The following is a 19,200-nucleotide window of genomic DNA, read 5'->3' as shown; positions in this document are numbered from 1 at the left end:
AGGTTGGACATTAGGAAACACTATTTCACTGGGAGGGTGGTGAAGCACTGGAATGGGTTCCCTAGGGAGGTGGTGGAATCTCCTTCATTAGAGGTTTTTAAGGTCAGACTTGACAAAGCCCTGGCTGGGATGATTTAGTTGGGTTTGGTCCTGCTTTGAGCAGGGGGTTGGGACTAGATACCTCCTGAGGTCCCTTCCAACCCTGAGATTCAGATTCTATAATCCTTCAGAGGTACTAGTGGAATGGAAAGAGTGTCAGCATCAGCGTATGACCATGACCAAGTCACCTTCGCCTTCTCTTTGTTCCGTTGCACAGACCGAGCGCCTTCAGTCCCACTCCAGGGAAGCTGGGCAGCCCTTGCATCGATCCTGTCACTCTTCCAAGCCTTTTTCCTTTCATCACCAGCCTTCCCATATGGGGACCCCAGAACTGGCACAGGCAGCCGAGTGTGGGTCAGCCCCATGTGATATTTGATGCAAATTACATGAGCTAATTTACATATTTAACAGATCCCACGTAGACCAGGCCAGAGAACCACACCCAAGTTCCTCTGTATTGAGTTAATAACTTGCGACTGGCTAAACCAACTTCCAGGGTGGATGTGAAGACACAAAGAGATGGAGAATCCCCCACTTCCCTTGGGCCTTATTTCCAATCTGAATGGGTCCAGCTTCATCTTCCTGGCACAGGCCTGTGCTGCCTTTCCCCACTAGTGTAACGAGCCCGTTCAGACTCGTTGATTTCCCCCAGGAAGGGACTTCTGCCCTGCAATCAAGTCACCGCTTGATCATCATTTTGGTAAGCTACACAGATCACGCTCCTTACAGCTGTCACTCAAGGCACATCAGGCCTTTTCTCCAGCCCTTCAATCACTTCCATGGCTCTTCTCTGCCCCCTCCAATATTTCAGCGTTGTGTTCGAAATAGCACCCAGCGTCACTGCAGTGCTGTACACAGCGGTAAAATCACCTCCCGGCTCCCGTTTACACCTGCAAGGATCACATCAGCGCTCTAGGCCCCAGCATGGCACTGCGAGCGCATGTCGAGTCGCTCTAGCCTCCATATCCTGCCCAGTGACGGCTTTCCAGGACGCAGCCCCCAGCCTGGAGGCAGGGCCGGTCGTCCTTGGGACTACGTGCAGGACATTGCCTGTGGCAGGATTCAAACACGGTTTGTTCGAAAGCTTCCCGGATGGACTGCCCTGGTCCCAGCAGCACTGACCCGCCACCCATCAGAGGCATCCACAAGCATTAGCAGCCGCGACTGTTTTCTTCCAGCTCGCGAGGCCCACGGCAGATCCCTGCGGAACCGCCCCTGGCGGCTGGCCAGGGAAACAAGGTCCTACACTCAACTGGGCAGGGCTCTGCTCCGCCTGTCCGCAAGCAGTAACCTGGAAACACACAGCCGCTCCGGTCCAGAACGTCGGGGAGCCTTCGCAGCACCTCGAGGAAAAGACGCTGCTGAGCCAGGACGGCAGCGCGACGGGGTCCCAGACTGGCCTATGGGCAAGGGGCCCGGCAGTGTACAGCTCTGCCTGCAGCTGTAAGGAAACGTGCAGCCCAGCTGGAAGCCCAGCCCAGTGCACCTTGCTGTGTGGGCGGGGTGGACGGAGTCTGGCACCAGTACCAGGCTCCCCCTAAGCTGGGATCCAGCAGGGCGAGCTGGGGCGTCTAGCGCCCAGTCGGTGGGACGGCAGCCCATGCTTGCAGCCCTGATGTCCAGCGATGGGCTCACGGATGCCATACAGAGGCTCTGCCTCCTACCAGTCAGCGGGTTCTGCCATGAGCCCAGTCCTTTCCCAGGGCACAGTGCCCAGCCTGGACAGGGCAGTACAAACATAGCGAACCCCCCCGAGCACACGGCCCCCTTCTCCTTGCAGGGGGTAGAGCTGCCCCACCGAGGCATGACTCCTGAGCTGCCTCCCGGGGGCAGGCTGGCAAGGCCCTGGGCAGAGCCTTTGGCAGGTCCTGGAGGAGGGAAGGAGCCACTGCCCCCATGAGAGGATGCCCGCTGCCCAGTGTCCCCCAGCGTGAGCCCCTGTCCGACCCTCAGCCCTGCCCCATGCCCAGCAGGGCCCCGGCTCCCAGCCCCAGCACACACAGGGTGACTTCGTACCCTTTATTCTGGAACCTTCACAGATGTGGGGGGTTGGGGTAGAACCAGGGATTAAATTAGCAAGAAAAACAAACCACTTCTCCCCTGGCAGAGGAGAAAGGGCCGCAGCACCCCCTGGCCTGGCGGCAGAGGGGCCCCGGCGTGGCCAGCGCAGGACAGACCTGGCCACCCCCCTGCACACACACATGCCAGAGGAGCCCAGTGCTGCTGGAGCGGCCAGCACTGGCCACCGGAGGCTGGCTCTGTGCAAATGGAAAGACTGCAGCTGGCAGGAATGTGCCAAGCCCAACCCGTCCCCCTGCCCCGCAGCGGGGAAGGGGGCTGGAGCCCAGGGGCAGGGCAGTCCCCAAACACCTGCTGCCCCAGTGCAGGGGAAGAAGGGGCTGTAGTGTGTGTGTCCGAGGGGGGAGGAAATAATGAAAGCAGCTGACCCCCCCGCCTCTGGAAATGCTCCCAGCCATAACCCTGCTCTGGACCCTACTCTCCTCCCAGAGCTGGGACAGAACCCAGGAGTCCTGGCTCCCAGCCCCCCCACACCCTTCCCCCCGAAAACACTGAGGCCTGGGGGTGTAAGAAGTGAGGCCCTGAGGGGCAGGACAGGAGACATTGCCCCCTCCCGCTCCCCAGAAGGCCTTGAACTGAGGAAGGAAATGAGGCCTGTTGGGGGGGAGGGACGACAGAACCCACCAGCCCCCGCAGGAGTGAGGCCTGTTGGTGGGGACAGGACACACTGGCCCCCGCAGGAGTGAGGCCTGTTGGGGGGGGACAGGACACGCTGCCCCCCCAGGAGTGAGGCCTGTTGGGGGGGGGGGGGGACAGGACACGCTGCCCCCCCCCCAGGAGTGAGGCCTATTGGGAGTGGGGGATGACAGGACACACCGGCCCCCCCAGGAGTGACCCCCGTTGCCCTGCAGCTGCACTGGGTGGGGGTCACTGAAGCGCTGCACCCCTAGGAGCAGCCCAGGCTGGGGGCACCGAACTCCCAGGGCAGAGTTGCAGCCGGGGGAGCCCTGCCGCAGCTTAGGGCCCGTCTCCAGCCCCCACCTGGGCCCCGAGGCAAAGGGACCCCATGTACCCAGCCGGGGTCCAGGCCGCGGGGCTTGTGCAGGGGTCCCCCTCGCCCACACGCGCCTGGCCCCGGCCAGAGCTCAGAGTTCAGGCCGCTCACTGCTCCTCCAGCCACGAGGGCTTCTCGGCACCCGGCGTCTTCAGCTTGATGTTGAATTGCCGCAGGGTCTGGGCCAGCTGCTGCTGGTTGCCGGCGAAGTAGGCGGAGACGGCGTTGTGAAAGAGCAGCTGCTGCTGGTGCATCACTTGGATCTGGGAGGGGGGGCATGGGGGCAGAGATCAACCCCAAGCCAGGGCAGCCCCAACACTCGACGAGCCCGCCCCCTGGCCCTGCCCCCCAACACCCCTATGGGGTCACCCAGCGACAGCGGGGCTCATGGTGGGGCAGGCAGCCCAGCACTGAGCAGCGTGGAGTGGCTCGGGAGGCCGGCCCAGCCCCTGGCACCCATGGCTGCCAGGCCCCGCCCCTCACCTTGTTCTCCTCCAGGAACTTGAGCTTGATGGCCACGTCGGCCCGCAGCTTCTCGTACTTCCCCTTGTGGCTCTGGAAGTGGCTCTGGGCGGCGTCGAGGCGGCACAGGGTGCTGGCGTCCCGTGGGCCCATGCTCAGCTCCTCCAGGTCTGTGCGGTAGGCGTCGTACTCCAGCCTGCGCGGAGACAGGGTCAGAGCCACGCTGCCCCACGGGCCGTCTACCGAGCACGGGGAACCGTAACCCAGCGCTCCCGCCGCTGTGCCGGCCCGGGCCCCCCTCACCCCCACCCGCCCTCTACCGAGCACGGGGAACCGTAACCCATCGCTCCCTCCGCTGTGCCGGCCCGGGCCCCCTCACCCCTCTACCGAGCACGGGGAACCGTAACCCATCGCTCCCTCCACTGTGCCGGCCCGGGCCCCCCTCACCCCCACCCGCCCTCTACCGAGCACGGGGAACCGTAACCCATCGCTCCCTCCGCTGTGCCGGCCCGGGCCCCCCTCACCCCTGCACCGAGCACGGGGAACCGTAACCCATCGCTCCCGCCGCTGTGCCGGCCCGGGACCCCCTCACCCCTCTACCGAGCACGGGGAACCGTAACCCATCGCTCCCTCCGCTGTGCCGGCCCGGGCCCCCCTCACCCCTGCACCCCTCTACCGAGCACGGGGAACCGTAACCCATCGCTCCCTCCGCTGTGCCGGCCCGGGCCCCCCTCACCCCCACCCGCCCTCTACCGAGCACGGGGAACCGTAACCCATCGCTCCCTCCGCTGTGCCGGCCCGGGCCCCCCTCACCCCTGCACCGAGCACGGGGAACCGTAACCCATCGCTCCCGCCGCTGTGCCGGCCCCCAGCGCCCCCCTCACCCCCACCCGCCCTCTACCGAGCACGGGGAACCGTAACCCATCGCTCCCTCCGCTGTGCCGGCCCGGGCCCCCCTCACCCCCACCCGCCCTCTACCGAGCACGGGGAACCGTAACCCATCGCTCCCTCCGCTGTGCCGGCCCGGGACCCCCTCACCCCTCTACCGAGCACAGGGAACCGTAACCCATCGCTCCCTCCGCTGTGCCGGCCCGGGACCCCCTCACCCCTCTACCGAGCACGGGGAACCGTAACCCATCGCTCCCTCTGCTGTGCCGGCCCGGGCCCCCCTCACCCCCAACCGCCCTCTACCGAGCACGGGGAACCGTAACCCATCGCTCCCTCCGCTGTGCCGGCCCGGGCCCCCTCACCCCTCTACCGAGCACGGGGAACCGTAACCCATCGCTCCCTCCACTGTGCCGGCCCGGGCCCCCCTCACCCCCGCACCCCTCTACCGAGCACGGGGAACCGTAACCCATCGCTCCCTCCACTGTGCCGGCCCGGGCCCCCCTCACCCCTGCACCCCTCTACCGAGCACGGGGAACCGTAACCCATCGCTCCCTCCGCTGTGCCGGCCCGGGCCCCCCTCACCCCCACCCACCCTCTACCGAGCACGGGGAACCGTAACCCATCGCTCCCTCCGCTGTGCCGGCCCGGGACCCCCTCACCCCCACCCGCCCTCTACCGAGCACGGGGAACCGTAACCCATCGCTCCCTCCGCTGTGCCGGCCCGGGACCCCCTCACCCCTCTACCGAGCACGGGGAACCGTAACCCATCGCTCCCTCCGCTGTGCCGGCCCGGGACCCCCTCACCCCTCTACCGAGCACGGGGAACCGTAACCCATCGCTCCCTCCGCTGTGCCGGCCTGGGACCCCCTCACCCCTCTACCGAGCACGGGGAACCGTAACCCATCGCTCCCGCCGCTGTGCCGGCCCGGGCCCCCCTCACCCCCGCACCCCTCTACCGAGCACGGGGAACCGTAACCCATCGCTCCCTCCGCTGTGCCGGCCCGGGCCCCCCTCACCCCTGCACCCTTCTACCGAGCACGGGGAACCGTAACCCATCGCTCCCTCCGCTGTGCCGGCCCGGGCCCCCCTCACCCCCACCCGCCCTCTACCGAGCACGGGGAACCGTAACCCATCGCTCCCTCCGCTGTGCCGGCCCGGGCCCCCCTCACCCCTGCACCCCTCTACCGAGCACGGGGAACCGTAACCCATCGCTCCCTCCGCTGTGCCGGCCCGGGCCCCCCTCACCCCTCTACCGAGCACGGGGAACCGTAACCCATCGCTCCCTCCGCTGTGCCGGCCCGGTCCCCCCTCACGCCCGCACCCCTCTACCGAGCACGGGGAACCGTAACCCATTGCTCCCTCCACTGTGCCGGCCCGGGACCCCCTCACCCCTCTACCGAGCACGGGGAACCGTAACCCATCGCTCCCTCCACTGTGCCGGCCCGGGCCCCCTCACCCCTCTACCGAGCACGGGGAACCGTAACCCATCGCTCCCTCCGCTGTGCCGGCCCGGGCCCCCCTCACCCCTCTACCGAGCACGGGGAACCATAACCCATCGCTCCCTCCGCTGTGCCGGCCCCCAGCGCCCCCCGGCTGGGCCCCTCACTTGCTCACCTGGCCGTCTCATACTGCTTAACAGTCATGAGCGTGTCCTCCATAGTCTTGTTCACCAGGGTGTTGATGCTGGAGACGAAGAAGTTGACAGCCCCGAGCAAGGTCTCTCCGTTCTTACACAGCAGCTTCTGCGTCTCTGCATTACAGCCAAACTCCTCCTGGGGAGGGGACGGGGTGGGTCAGGGCTCCCAGGATGCCAGAAGCCTGCCTGCCCCCCCACAAAAGAGCCCATCCCTCCCGTGCCATGGTCCGGCCTGGCAGCCTGGGGCACTTCCCTGGTCCACTGACTGCAGCACCGCAACCGCCGCTGCACCTCCCCACTCCACTCCCTGTGTGGCAGGGCCCCATCAGACCCACATTCGCATGGGAGGGGAGGCTCTGGGCCCAGCCCACGGTCAGAGACCGTGATGGTGGTGCCAAGTGCCAGTGAGCCCTTGCCCTCGCCCCGGGCCAGCCGGCCCTCAGCCCATCCGCGTCCCGGGCCAGCCGGCCCTCGCCCTGCCCGAGTCAGCTGGCCCTCGCCCCGCCCCAGCCGGCCGGCCCTCGCCCCGCCCCAACCGGCCGGCCCTCGCCCCGCCCCAACCGGCCGGCCCTCGCCCCGCCCCAACCGGCCGGCCCTCGCCCCTCGCCCCGCCCCAGCCGGCCGGCCCTCGCCCCGGGCCCGCCGCCCCGGGCCCCAGCCAGATGCCCCTCGCCCCAGCCGGACGCCCCTCGCCCCAGCCGGCCCTCGCCCCTCGCCGGACGCCCCTCGCCCCGCCCCAGCCGGCCCTCGCCCCTCGCCCCAGCCGGACGCCCCAGCCGGCCCTCGCCCCTCGCCGGACGCCCCTCGCCCCGCCCCAGCCGGCCCTCGCCCCTCGCCCCAGCCGGACGCCCCTCGCCCCAGCCGGCCCTCGCCCCTCGCCCCAGCCGGCCCTCGCCCCGCCCCAGCCGGCCCTCGCCCCTCGCCCCAGCCGGCCCTCGCCCCTCGCCCCAGCCGGCCCTCGCCCCTCGCCCCAGCCGGCCGGCCCTCGCCCCTCGCCCCAGCCGGCCGCCCCTCGCCCCTCGCCCCAGCCGGCCGCCCCTCGCCCCAGCCGGCCGCCCCTCGCCCCTCGCCCCAGCCGGCCGCCCCTCGCCCCCTCGCCCCAGCCGGCCGCCCCTCGCCCCTCGCCCCAGCCGGCCGCCCCTCGCCCCTCGCCCCAGCCGGCCGCCCCTCGCCCCTCGCCCCAGCCGGCCGGCCCTCGCCCCTCGCCCCTGCCGGCCGCCCCTCGCCCCTCGCCCCTGCCGGCCGCCCCTCGCCCCTCGCCCCAGCCCGTCGCCCCAGCCCGCCGCCCCTCGCTCCTCGCCCCAGCCCGCCGCCCCTCGCCCCAGCCCGCCGCCCCTCGCCCCAGCCCGCCGCCCCTCGCCCCTCGCCCCAGCCGGCCGCCCCTCGCCCCTCGCCCCAGCCGGCCGCCCCTCGCCCCTGCCGGCCGCCCCCCTCGCCCCTCGCCCCAGCCGGACGCCCCTCGCCCCGCCCCAGCCGGCCCTCGCCCCTCGCCGGACGCCCCTCGCCCCGCCCCAGCCGGCCCTCGCCCCTCGCCCCAGCCGGACGCCCCTCGCCCCAGCCGGCCCTCGCCCCTCGCCCCAGCCGGCCCTCGCCCCTCGCCGGACGCCCCTCGCCCCGCCCCAGCCGGCCCTCGCCCCTCCTCGCCCCAGCCGGCCGCCCCTCGCCCCTCGCCCCTGCCGCCGCCCCTCGCCCCTCGCCCCAGCCGGCCGCCCCTCGCCCCTCGCCCCTCGCCCCAGCCGGCCGCCCCTCGCCCCAGCCGGCCGCCCCTCGCCCCTCGCCCCAGCCGGCCGCCCCTCGCCCCTCGCCCCAGCCGGCCGCCCCTCGCCCCTCGCCCCAGCCGGCCGCCCCTCGCCCCTCGCCCCAGCCGGCCGCCCCTCGCCCCTCGCCCCAGCCGGCCGCCCCTCGCCCCTCGCCCCTGCCGGCCGCCGCCCTCGCCCTCGCCCCAGCCCGTCGCCCCAGCCCGCCGCCCCTCGCCCCAGCCCGCCGCCCCTCGCCCCAGCCGGCCGGCCCTCGCCCCAGCCGGCCGGCCCTCGCCCCTCGCCCCAGCCGGCCGGCCCTCGCCCCCCTCGCCCCAGCCGGCCGGCCCTCGCCCCTCGCCCCAGCCGGCCGCCCCTCGCCCCTCGCCCCAGCCGGCCGCCCCTCGCCCCTCGCCCCAGCCGGCCGCCCCTCGCCCCTCGCCCCAGCCGGCCCTCGCCCCTCGCCCCAGCCGGCCGGCCCTCGCCCCTCGCCCCAGCCGGCCGGCCCTCGCCCCTCGCCCCAGCCGGCCGCCCCTCGCCCCTCGCCCCAGCCGGCCGCCCCTCGCCCCTCGCCCCAGCCGGCCGGCCCTCGCCCCTCGCCCCGCCCGCCGCCCCTCGCCCCAGCCCCTCGCCCCAGCCGGCCGCCCCTCGCCCCAGCCGGCCGCCCCTCGCCCCTCGCCCCAGCCCGCCGGCCCTCGCCCCTCGCCCCGCCCCAGCCGGCCGGCCCTCGCCCGTACCTGCAGCTCGGGGGATTTCTGGCTCAGGTCGGAGAAGGCGTCGCCCAGGGCGTGCTGGGTCTGCACCAGGCTGTAGAAGTGGTGGGTCAGTGCCCGTGCCAGCTGCAGAACACACTCGTATTTGCGCTTCGTGTCACGCAGCAGCTCGATCTGCGTCTCCAGCTCCAGGTCCACTGTGCGCGAGCCCCGGCCGAAGCGCTCCGAGATCAGCTGCTTGGTGCACTGCGGGAGGGGAACGGGTCAAGAGCTCCCCAGGGCCCAGGGGGGCTCCACGAGGGGCAGCTCCCACAAGCCCCCACTGAATATTTAGGAGGGAAGTTCATGCAGTCTGTACTCCAGCCCCCTCCCTGGCCCCTTGGGACAGCCGGTCCCTCCCCCCAGGCAGCCCATCCCCCCTCCATGGGACAGCTAGTCCCAGCTCCAGGGGCAACCCATCCATCCCCCGCCCCGTGGGACAGCCGGTCCCTCCCCCCAGGCAGCCCATCCTCCGCCTCCATGGGCAGCCCATCCCCCCATTGGGCCTCCCTACCTGCCCCATGAGACAGCTGGTCCCCCCCGAACAGGGCTGCCCGTTCCCTCCCCCACCCCCTGTGGACTGTCTCACTTTGTATGTGTTGATGCCCCATTTCTTGACAATATCAAACTTCTCCACAGCGATGCCCCGGGCAGCCTCGTCTCCCGTTGCCAGGGGGCCGGGGTGGGGCAGGTGCAGCCCGGAGCCTGAAACACATGGGGCCCAGTACAGGGCAGTGAGACCCCCCCACACACCAAGGCCTTGCTTCAGCCCCCTGGCTGGGATGTGGGGTAGCACCTCCTGCAAGACCTAGTCACTGTTCCTGGGGGCAGCTGCCGGGCACGGTCCTGCTCTGGGCGGCCCCCCAGCCCGAGACCCACTCCCCACAGCTGGGCTGAGCGCCCTGCCCCCTCCCCCCCCAGCAGCATGGGGAAGGCAGTGCCAGTGCCCCACCAACAGGAGGACCGGGGACCTTGTGCCATCAACTCTCCTGGGTTGGTCTCCAGCCGCACGGCACCGGGTTTGCCTAAAGCCCCAGCTCCCGGAGGCAGGGGATTTGAGGAGAAACCACTTCACAGCCCACCTGGCTGGGAGGGAAAGCTCGAAACAGTGACCCACTGGGTGTCCATAGCGGGCCCCCCCCCGGCAGTGCACCCCATCAGGTGCACATACCCACCCCCCGCGTGGCCCCACTGGCCCCCAGGGCACATATGACCTCTGCCCTGTCCTACTGCCCCCCCCGCCACCCCACTGGCCCCAGCACACGTCCCCCCACATCAGCCCCTCTGCCCCCGCCACAGCCACACTGGCCCCAGCACATGTACCCCCGTCCCCCCGCATCAGTCCCACTGCCCCAGGGCACACACGCCCCCTGCCCCCCCCGCAGCCCCACTGGCCCAGGCGCACGTCCCTCCCCCCCCCGCATTAGCCCCACTGGCCCCAGGCACACGTCCCCCCCACCCCTGCAGCAGCCCCACTGGCCCAGGCACACGTCCCCCCAACCCCTGCAGCAGCCCCAGTGCATGTACCCCCCTCCCATTGTCCCATGGTTTCCAAGTCAGCTGGCACCATGAGCCCTCTTCTGGGCAGGCGCTGCCAAGTTCAGCCTCTCAGGCCAGGCAGGGCAAGGACAACAGTTGGGGGGGGGACTTGGCAGGGGCCAGCGTCACCAGGCCATGGTGCTCCTGCAGCCTCACGGGGCAGTGGTACCTTTGCCTGGCCCCCTCCAGACTGCCCTGCAATGCCAGCAACAGCCCCCCGGGGACCTCAACCCTCCACCACAGCAGGGCAGGGGCAGCTCCCCAGGGCCGATTCCCCCGCAGGGACTGGAAGGACCCTGAGCCAGCGGGAACCCTCTGGCCCGGGGCAGGGCATCCATGAGGGGACCAGCGGTACCTGCTGATGCATCTGCCTGGCTGGCGATCCGGCTGGCAGCAGATTCACTGGGTGAGATGGATGGTCCTTGGGAGGAATGAGATGTGACAAAGGAGCCTGGAAAAGGAGGGGACGGGCCAGGCAGGGCAGCGCCAGGTGAGGTGCACAGGGTGGGAAATGGAGAGATGGCGTGAGGTGACAATTAGAAGGTGGGGCTGTCATAACGAGAAAGGGAAGGGTAACAACCCTCCTGCATACACTGCTATAAAATCCCTCCTGGCCAGAGGCACCAAAATCCTTTTCCCTGTAAAGGGTTAAGAAGCTCAGGTAACCTGGCTGACACCTGACCCAAAGAACCAATAAGGGGACAAGATACTTCCAAATCTTGGGGAGGGGAGGGGGGAGAAGAGGCTTTTGTTTGTGCTCTTTGTTTGGGGTTGTTCGCTCTTGGGACTAAGAGGGACCAGCCATCAATCCATGTTCTCCAAAACTTACTGAACCAGTCTCTCATATTTCAAACTTGTAAGTAGCAGCCAGGCCAGGCGGGTTAGTTTCTCTCTGTTTTCTCAACTTGTGAATGTTCCTTTGCTAGACGGAGGTTCATCCCTGTTTTGCTGTAACTTTGAACCTAAGGCTAGAGGGGGTTCCTCTGGGCTCTTCGAATCTGATTCCCCTGTAAAGTCATTTTCCATCCTGATTGTACAGAGATGATTTTTATATTTTCTTTTTAATAAAATTCTTCTTTTAAGAACCTGGCTGATTTTCCCGTTGTCCCAAGACCCAGGGGGTTGGGTCTTTGACCACTTTGCAACCAATTGGTGAGGATATTGTTCTCAAGCCTCCCCAGGAAAGGGGGGGTAAGGGCTTGGGGGGATATTTTGGGGGAAGAGGAACTCCAGGTGGTCCTTTCCCTGTTTCTTGTCAAATCACTTGGTGGTGGCAGTGTACCAGGTTTTAACCTAAGCTGGTAGAAATAAGTTTAGGGGGCTTTCATGTGGGTCCCCACATCTGTACCCCCGAGTTCAGAGCGGGGAAGGAACCCTGACAGGGGCTGAACTAGCTGTCTCCGGCCTGGTGACTGTCCCAGGACAGGGCACCCCCAGGCTCAGGGGTGCCCTGGGTAGCAGCACTGAACAAAGGGATCAGACCTGGGCCCAGCTAGCCTCACACGCGGCAGGGCCTGTGCCTGAGGCACTGGCAGGAACATGCCCCTGGAAGGGCTCGTCCGGGACACCAATACTCAGAGACTGGCATAAACCCCAGCGCAGGTTTCGTATCCCTGCCAGAACTGTTCTTCCCGCTGATCCCTCTGGCTATTCGCATCCCTACAGAACGGCCAGGCCCTCGGCCTCAGTGACATCCTGTGGCAGAGAGTTCCACAGACTAATTACACTGTGTGACAAAGTCTCCCATTTCGCATGCCTGGGCTGCCTCCCTCCATGGGGCAGGAGCCTCATGGGACAGGGCAGCCCTGATGCCCTTGACTCAGAACAGAGGCCAGGCTGGGGGGGTACAGGGAGGCCAGGCTGGGGTCTTGGCTACCAGCATCTGCACATTGGCCCTGGTAGAGATCCCAGGTGCAACCCGGCAGGTTCTTACCCCCCATCCCCCAGCCATAGGACCATGGAGATGTGCGCGGTGGGGACGAGATGCCAACCCCTCCCCTCATGGGACCATGGTGGGGACCTGCCCGAGGGGCGGGACACTGGCTTTACTTTGCGTCACGCCGGGGACAGCATTCTCCCTCCTGTGCTAGCCGGCGGCCAGGCCTGCACCAGAACAAGGCAGGGGGCTCCCGATGAGCTAGTGCCCCCTGAGGGTGCCCCGCACACACCCACACACGCCCCCACTGACACCAGCACTCACCTATGTGAGGACCACACAGCAGCGCTCCCCTCCCCCACACGCTCCTCCAGCGAGCCCAGCCCCCGCTCCCAGCACTAGACCCCATGGGGAGGGAGGTGGGAGTGACCGGTGGGGTCCCAGTGCCCAGCCAAGGCCAGGAAGCATTAGGGAGGGGAGCCCCCAGCCAGGCCTCCCCATCAGTCAGTGCGGGTGTGAAGCAGGCAGCAGAGAGCAGACAGGTTAGCAGGCCGGACGCTGCCCAGGGCCCAGCCAGCCCACGGGCCCCCTGACAGCCCAGGCCAGGCTACGGGGAGAGCAGTTCCTGCACCAGCCAGTTAGTGAAGCCCCAAGGAGGGAAAACGGAGCCACCTTGTGCCTGGAGGAGCCGCAGTCCCGGGAAGGAGGCGTTATACCGCACTGCAGGGCCTAGACAGAACCACACAACAGGGTCGGAGCGGGGCGCACAGCCAGCAGGGCCTGGCCTCCCAGCCTGGGGCCCAATGTGCCAAGCAGATCCTCTGCCCCATGAGCTGCCGCTGGGTTCCCCACTGGGCACGGCCAGCCCAGCTAGCCTCCCACCCCAGCTGTGCTCCAGCGCTCCCAGGCGGCAGAGCCCCCGGGGCCAGGCTGGCTTGGTGCTGGGGCTCAGCTGCTCCCTTCTCCTAGGTTGCCCGGGGGGAAGCTGGGGCTCCCCATGACTTGGGCAGACCCAATCTGGCTACCCTGGCCTCCGCAGCCTGGCAGGGTAGCAGGCAGCAGGGCAGCTGAGGCTAGTGCCCCTCCTCTGCAATGGGGAGCTGTGCCACCTGGGGCACTAGTGCCCCACAGCAGAGCTCCTGCCCCACAGCAGATCTGCCTCCTCCCCTACACCATTGCCCTCTAGAGCCCCTGGGGGCCCACTCCTGCCCCCGACCTCGAGGCAGCCCACCTCTTGCCCTGCAGCACCCTTTGCCTGGCAGACTGCAGCCGGCATCAGGCCCAGGAACCCCCCAGAGAGGACCAGCAGGGGAAGACCTGTGCCCCCCAGCTCCCTGCCCCAGGGGCTCTTACCTTTGACAGTGCTGGTGGGGATGATCCCCTCAGCGGTGCCCCCGTAGCCCCCCGACACAATGCTGGTCTCGTTCAGGTTGGGCCCCGACACCATCACCTGCTGCAAGTCCTGAAATGGACAAGAGCAGAGTCCAGGGGAGCTGGGGGCAGCTCTGGGCTCAGGCTGGCCCCTGGAATTGGGAGTCAGCCCCCAAGGGCAGCCTGGCCCTGCTGCCCCCGGCCAGCCTAGGACGAAGAGGGGATTTGCTGTAATATCCCTGTGAATCCTCCGTGTGTCTGGTTCCCTCTGTCCTTTCCTGGCTAGCTGGGCGCACAGGAGACAGGTCCCCTCGCGTCTGGGGGCAGGACTGGCTGAAACTGACCCAGATCAAGAGAAGATCCAGAGACACAAAACAGCCCCTCATCCCCCAAAGCACTTCCAGCCACCAACACCGAACCCCCCGTGGACACTGCTGGAGGCTCAGGAGGCTGGAATGGAGCTGCCTTGAGGAAGGACCCCCCAGCTCTCCCCGGGACTGACAGACAAGCCGGGGAGGTGGGTCAACGTCGCATGGGGAGAGAGAAGCTTTCAGGATCCCCAGAGCTCTTCTTGAGAGCCAGCTTGAGCCCTGGCTTAGCCGTTGCCCTGTGTGCCGGCCAAGGGCGCCCGGACTCTGTAGCCGGGTGATTATCAAACGTGACTTTGTCACTGCAAACGCTCCCGGGGAGCAGGGCCGGCCTGGAATTGCTGCAGGGAGCCGTGGAGAAAGACGGGTCGCTGGTGCCGAAGGCCCAGCTGGGGAGGGAGCTGGGGGTCCTTAGAGCTCAATGCACACTGCCTCCCCTCCCCCGTAATCTGGCCCTAATCTGCCGCCCCCCTCTCCTCCCCCCAACACGCCCTGTAACCCGGCGCACCCCTCCCTTCAACACGCCCCCGTAACCCGGTGTCCCCACCCCGTAACCCCCCCTTCCCCTCCCCCCAACAGACCCTCCCCTGTAACCCAGTGCCCCCCCTCCCCCCAACACGCCCTGTAACCCGGCGCACCCCTCCCTTCAACACGCCCCCGTAACCCGGTGTCCCCACCCCGTAACCCCCCCTTCCCCTCCCCCCAACAGACCCTCCCCTGTAACCCAGTGCCCCCCCATCCCCCCAACACGCCCTGTAACCTGGCACCCCCTCCCCACCCCTATAATCCAGTGCCCCCCCTCCGCGCAACATGCCCTGTAACCCGTTGCCCCCCTCCTCTCAACACGCCCTGGTAACCCGGTGCCCCCTCCCCTCCCCTCCAACAGGCCCCTGTAGCCCAACACTCCACCCATAACTCGGCACCTCCCCTCCCCTCCCCAACACACCCCTCTAGCCTGGCACCTCCCCATCCCCCCCTCAACAGGCCCCTCTAGGCCAGCGCCTCCCCTCCCCTCGACGTCCCCCCCTAGCCCGGTGCCTTCCCATCTCCTAGCCCTGTGCCCCCATGACAAAGTGGGGTTTTCCCTTGTTATATTGTACTCAAGCTTATGTGAGTCTGTGACAAAGTGGGGGTTTATTCATCTTGTTATGGTGCATGTGAGTCTTAGTGTCCTATAGCAATACTGGCTGTGCCTCAGTTTCCCTGTGTGCTACACCAATACTTCAGTGGTGGGAATTGGGGGTGTGATTTTGCCGAGGCCCTGGGGCAGGTGAGGCTGCCCAGCTGTTTGCAGCTGCATAACCTGAGACCCAGGAGGGGGGTGCGACCAGGTGCCACCTTTTCCTGGGGAAGGGAGACAAAGAGAAGAAGGAGGAGGGGCATCAAGGGGGGTGTGGGAGGTGGGGTGGCTGGAGGCTGGCAGTCTGCGGGGGGACCGGAAGAGGGGGAGTCCAGGGCGTCTGGCCCAGGACTCCCCAAGATGGACTTGGCTGATTTCTGTGCTAACAAGCTCTGTTCTACGCTGTGATCCTGTCGCCTAATAAACCCTCTGTGTTACTGGCTGGCTGAGAGTCACGTCTGACTGCGCAGTGGGGGGGCAGGACCCTGTGGCCCCCCCAGGACCCAGCGTGGGCGGGCTCGCTGCGGGACGCGCACGGCGTGAGAAGGGGATGCTGAATGCTCCAAGGTCAGACCCAGGGAGGTGGAAGCCGTGGGAGCTGCTTGCCCTTGTGAGCAGACAGTCTCCGAGAAGAGACTTCACCAGAGTCCTGCCTGGCTTGGTAGGGAGCAGTTCCAGAGCCCCTCTAGCCTGGTGCTTCCCCTCCCCCAACACGCCCCTCTAGCCCCGCCCCTCCCCTCCCCCAACACGCCCCTCTAGCCCCGCCCCTCCCCTCCCCCCTCCACACGCCCCTCTAACCCGGCCCCTCCCCTCCCTCCCCCCAACACCCCCCTCTATCCCAGCCCCTCCCCTCCCGCCAACACGCCCCTCCAGCCTGGTGCTCCCCCTCCCCCTCCCCACCCCTCTAGCCTGGTGCTTCCCCTCCCCCAACACGCCCCTCTAACCCGGCCCCTCCCCTCCCTCCCCCCAACTCCCCCCTCTAGCCCAGCCCCTCCCCTCCAGCCTGGTGCTCCCCCTCCCCCTCCCCACCCCTCTAGCCTGGTGCTTCCCCTCCCCCAACACGCCCCTCTAGCCCGGCCCCTCCCCTCCCCCCAACACGCCCCTCTAGCCCCACCCCTCCCCCAACACGCCCCTCTAGCCCCACCCCTCCCCCCACCAACACGCCCCTCTAGCCCCACCCCTCCCCCCACCAACACGCCCCTCTAGCCCCACCCCTCCCCCCACCAACACGCCCCTCTAGCCCCACCCCTCCCCCCACCAACACGCCCCTCTAGCCCCACCCCTCCCCCCACCAACACGCCCCTCTAGCCCCACCCCTCCCCCCACCAACACGCCCCACTACCCCCACCCCTCCCCCCACCAACACGCCCCTCTAGCCCCACCCCTCCCCTCCCCCCCACATGCCCCTCTCGCCCCACCCCTCCCCTCCCCCCAACATGCCCCTCTAGCCCGGCCCCTCCCCTCCCCCAACACGCCCCTCTAGCCCGGCCCCTCCCCTCCCCTCCCCCCAACACGCCCCTCTAGCCCGCCCCCTCCCCTCCCCCACCCCTCTAGCCCGGCCCCGCCCCTCCCCCCCACACGCCCCTCTAGCGCCGCCCCTCCCCCCACCACAACCCTCTAGCCCCGCCCCTCCCCCCCACCAACACACACCTCTAGCCTGGTGCTTCCCCTCCCCCCAACACGCCCCTCTAGCCCGGCCCCTCCCCTCCCCCCCCCCCTCTAGCCAGGCCCCGCCCCTCCCCCCCCAACACGCCCCTCTAGCCCCGCCCCTCCCCCAACACACCCCTCTAGCCCCGCCCCTCCCCCCACCAACACGCCCCTCTAGCCCCGCCCCGCCCCCCCCCAACACGCCCCTCTATCCCCGCCCCTCCCCCCCCAACCCGCCCCTCTAGCCCCGCCCCTCCCCCCCCCAACACGCCCCTCTAGCCCGCCCCCCCCCCCCAACATGCCCTTCTAGCCTGGTGAGCTCTCCCCAAAGTGCCCATCTAACCCGGCCCCCCTCTCAAAGCCTCCTGTCCCGGCCCACGTACCTGCTCCAGGCTGTCGTCCTCCGGCAGGCTGCCCGTGTCCCCGGTTCCGTTGATGGGGATCTCCATGGTGGCAGCTTTGCTCATGAGCCCATCCGTCATGATCGGGATCTGCAGAGACAGGGCGACGCTAGGTGCTAGGACCAGGGCGATGCTAGGACCAGCAGGCTAGGTCCCAGCCTCGCTCTCTGCAGCCTGCTCCCCAGGCCCCCTACCCCCTGCAAGACACGGCCCCGGCCGGATCCGGCTCTCCGAGGAGCTCCCCTGGGACTCCGCCCGAAGGGCCACCCTCAGGGACTGGCACAGATTTACCCCCACCCCCTGAGAACAGCCAGCAGCACCCCTGGGCATCCTGTCTGCCCACAGGAGGTCAGGCCCTGCCCACAGGCGGATAGAGGCCCCTGCCCCGGTCAGAATGGCAGCAGTGCTGACAGCATGTCCTGGCTTCCAGCGATCACCAGCCTCCCACGTGGGTCCCTCCCCAGAGACTGTCCCCAGGAGCCTGCGGCAGCGACCTCCTGCTCCCGCCCCCCCCCATCGCTGCCTACACCTGCCAGTCACGCCTGATAAGGAGTTTAGCTGAGAACAATGGGCTGTGTGTGCATGGGCTCAGGAGCCTGCCCCAGAGGCAGCGGCTGCCAGATCCCTGCCAAGACTCCAGGCAGGGGGCACCCCCACTCTGCCTCTCCTGCCTGGCGTGTGGGCGGGTGCCCACTACTCCCAGCCCAGGACCACCCAGGGCCCATAGACCCACACTTCTCTGCCACCTCCAGGGCCTGGACTCCCTTTCCCCGGGCTCAAAGCAGCCCCCTGGGGTTGAGGCTCATGGAGCGGAGTAGACTGCAGGCCTTGCTGGCTAGAGGCAGCATCGCACTGCTGAGGACCAGGCTCAGGGACACACCTTGTGCTCCTAGCAGACCCAGAGGTGTGGCTGTGACTCACCCCAGAGGTGGCTGCCTTACCACCAGAGACAGCCAAACTGAAGAAGCTGAGTCCTCCCGGGTTCCCCCCGTCCCCAGCCTGTTCCCCGGGGCTGCGTCCTTCCCAAGCACTCAGCTCCCCACCCTCAAGAAACGATAGCTCGCCCAGATCCACCTTCCTGTGGGGAGCTCACCTGAGAGTTGGCCTGAACGCCCCCATTCCCGAAGATCTCCCCTGTGGGCCCCTTCCCTGATGTATGGCTGGGGCTCATCTTCCACTGGGACCTTCCCGGCTCCTGCTCAGCTCCTGGGCCCTGGCACCTGCTGGCAGTGAGTTCCACAGGCCCACGTGCCCTGTGTTTAGAAGCGTTTCCTTTGCTCCCTGTCAGGTTCAGTGACTCTCCCTTGTTCTGGGAGGGGGGCTGGGGTTGTGTGGAACAGGAGGTCCCCGATTCACCTAGAGGGAGTAGCATCTGCTCCCCTAGTTCACAGGCCGAGTGGCCCCTCCCCTGGGGGCAGCGACAGCTCCCTGCCTCACACCATCTCCTGAGCTCTCAGCACCTGCAGCTCCACAATGGGGCCAGGGCACGCAGGGTCCCGGGACACACCTGGCCTGGCAGCTGAGCAGCTCCTGGCCCAGTGCCCAGGGAGAGGGTGCCAACAGCCACGTCCCCAAGGCTCTGCAGCAGGAGCTACCTTCAGCCCATGCCAGGGGCACTGCTTCACTCCACGCAAACGGGGGTCAATCTGCAGCTGGCTCCTGCTTGTAGGGCAGCACGTTCAGGAGAAATTAAGACACAACCAGACCCCTTGAGCCTGCCTTGCAGCCCAGCCCCACACGCCACAGAAAACCCAAGCTAGAGGGACCCAGCCCAGCACTGCCGGGCCCACATATGGGCACTTCACTCAGCTTGACAGAAAACCTGGGCCCAGCTGACCCCCACACCAGGCGGGGAGCGCTATGGGACCAGGGAGCTATGGGCAGCCTGCACCCTGGGGTTACAGCCCTGCCTTACCCCTTACCCCTCCCTCATCAACTCCAGCTCCCAGCCCAGGGGCGGGCAGGCAGTCAGCAAGGGGGACACACCTGGGGCAGCGGGCTCCAGCACAAGCCAGAGCCCAGCCTGCCCGGACCGGTCAGGGCACATTCCACAGCAGGCAGCACAGCACCACACCCCACAGCTCCCGTTACCTTCCCCTGGTCCCTAGGCCTGGGATACCGGCCCAGACTGGGAGGAATCAGGGCCCCCAGGACAGGATTGAGGGGGGATCTAGCAATGGGAATCAGCCAACTCTCTCCCCCTGCTATGAGCCCAGCAGGCACAGAGCCATG

General features: G+C 68.0%; 1 protein-coding gene across 2 annotated transcripts; it reads right to left on the bottom strand.

Annotated features, from left to right (window-relative positions):
* Nucleotides 1–2,104: 2,104 nt before the first annotated feature.
* On the bottom strand, nt 2,105–18,444 carry ARFIP2 (ADP ribosylation factor interacting protein 2). Of its 2 annotated transcripts, none has more exons than XM_045025433.1 (8): nt 18,062–18,432; nt 16,951–17,058; nt 13,427–13,523; nt 9,236–9,351; nt 8,632–8,853; nt 6,137–6,294; nt 3,656–3,830; nt 2,105–3,435 (listed from the first exon to the last, which is right to left on the bottom strand). In XM_045025433.1, the coding sequence occupies exons 1-8, from the start codon at nt 18,338–18,340 to the stop codon at nt 3,280–3,282; spliced, it is 1,311 nt and encodes a 436-aa protein (XP_044881368.1). In that variant the 5' UTR covers nt 18,341–18,432; the 3' UTR covers nt 2,105–3,279. The 2 variants fall into 2 exon arrangements, with proteins under 2 accessions (XP_044881368.1, XP_044881362.1); XM_045025427.1 differs by lacking the exons at nt 2,105–3,435; nt 3,656–3,830 and adding exons at nt 10,541–10,636; nt 12,734–12,790 and having other exon boundaries at nt 6,133–6,294; nt 13,415–13,523; nt 18,062–18,444.
* Nucleotides 18,445–19,200: the final 756 nt, after the last annotated feature.

Source organism: Mauremys mutica, chromosome 1 (genome assembly GCF_020497125.1).
Source record: "Mauremys mutica isolate MM-2020 ecotype Southern chromosome 1, ASM2049712v1, whole genome shotgun sequence".
In the NCBI taxonomy this organism is placed as follows: Eukaryota; Metazoa; Chordata; order Testudines; family Geoemydidae; genus Mauremys; species Mauremys mutica.
The sequence above is the reverse complement of the archived record's forward strand: the minus strand, read 5'-3'. Positions and strand labels throughout refer to the sequence as shown.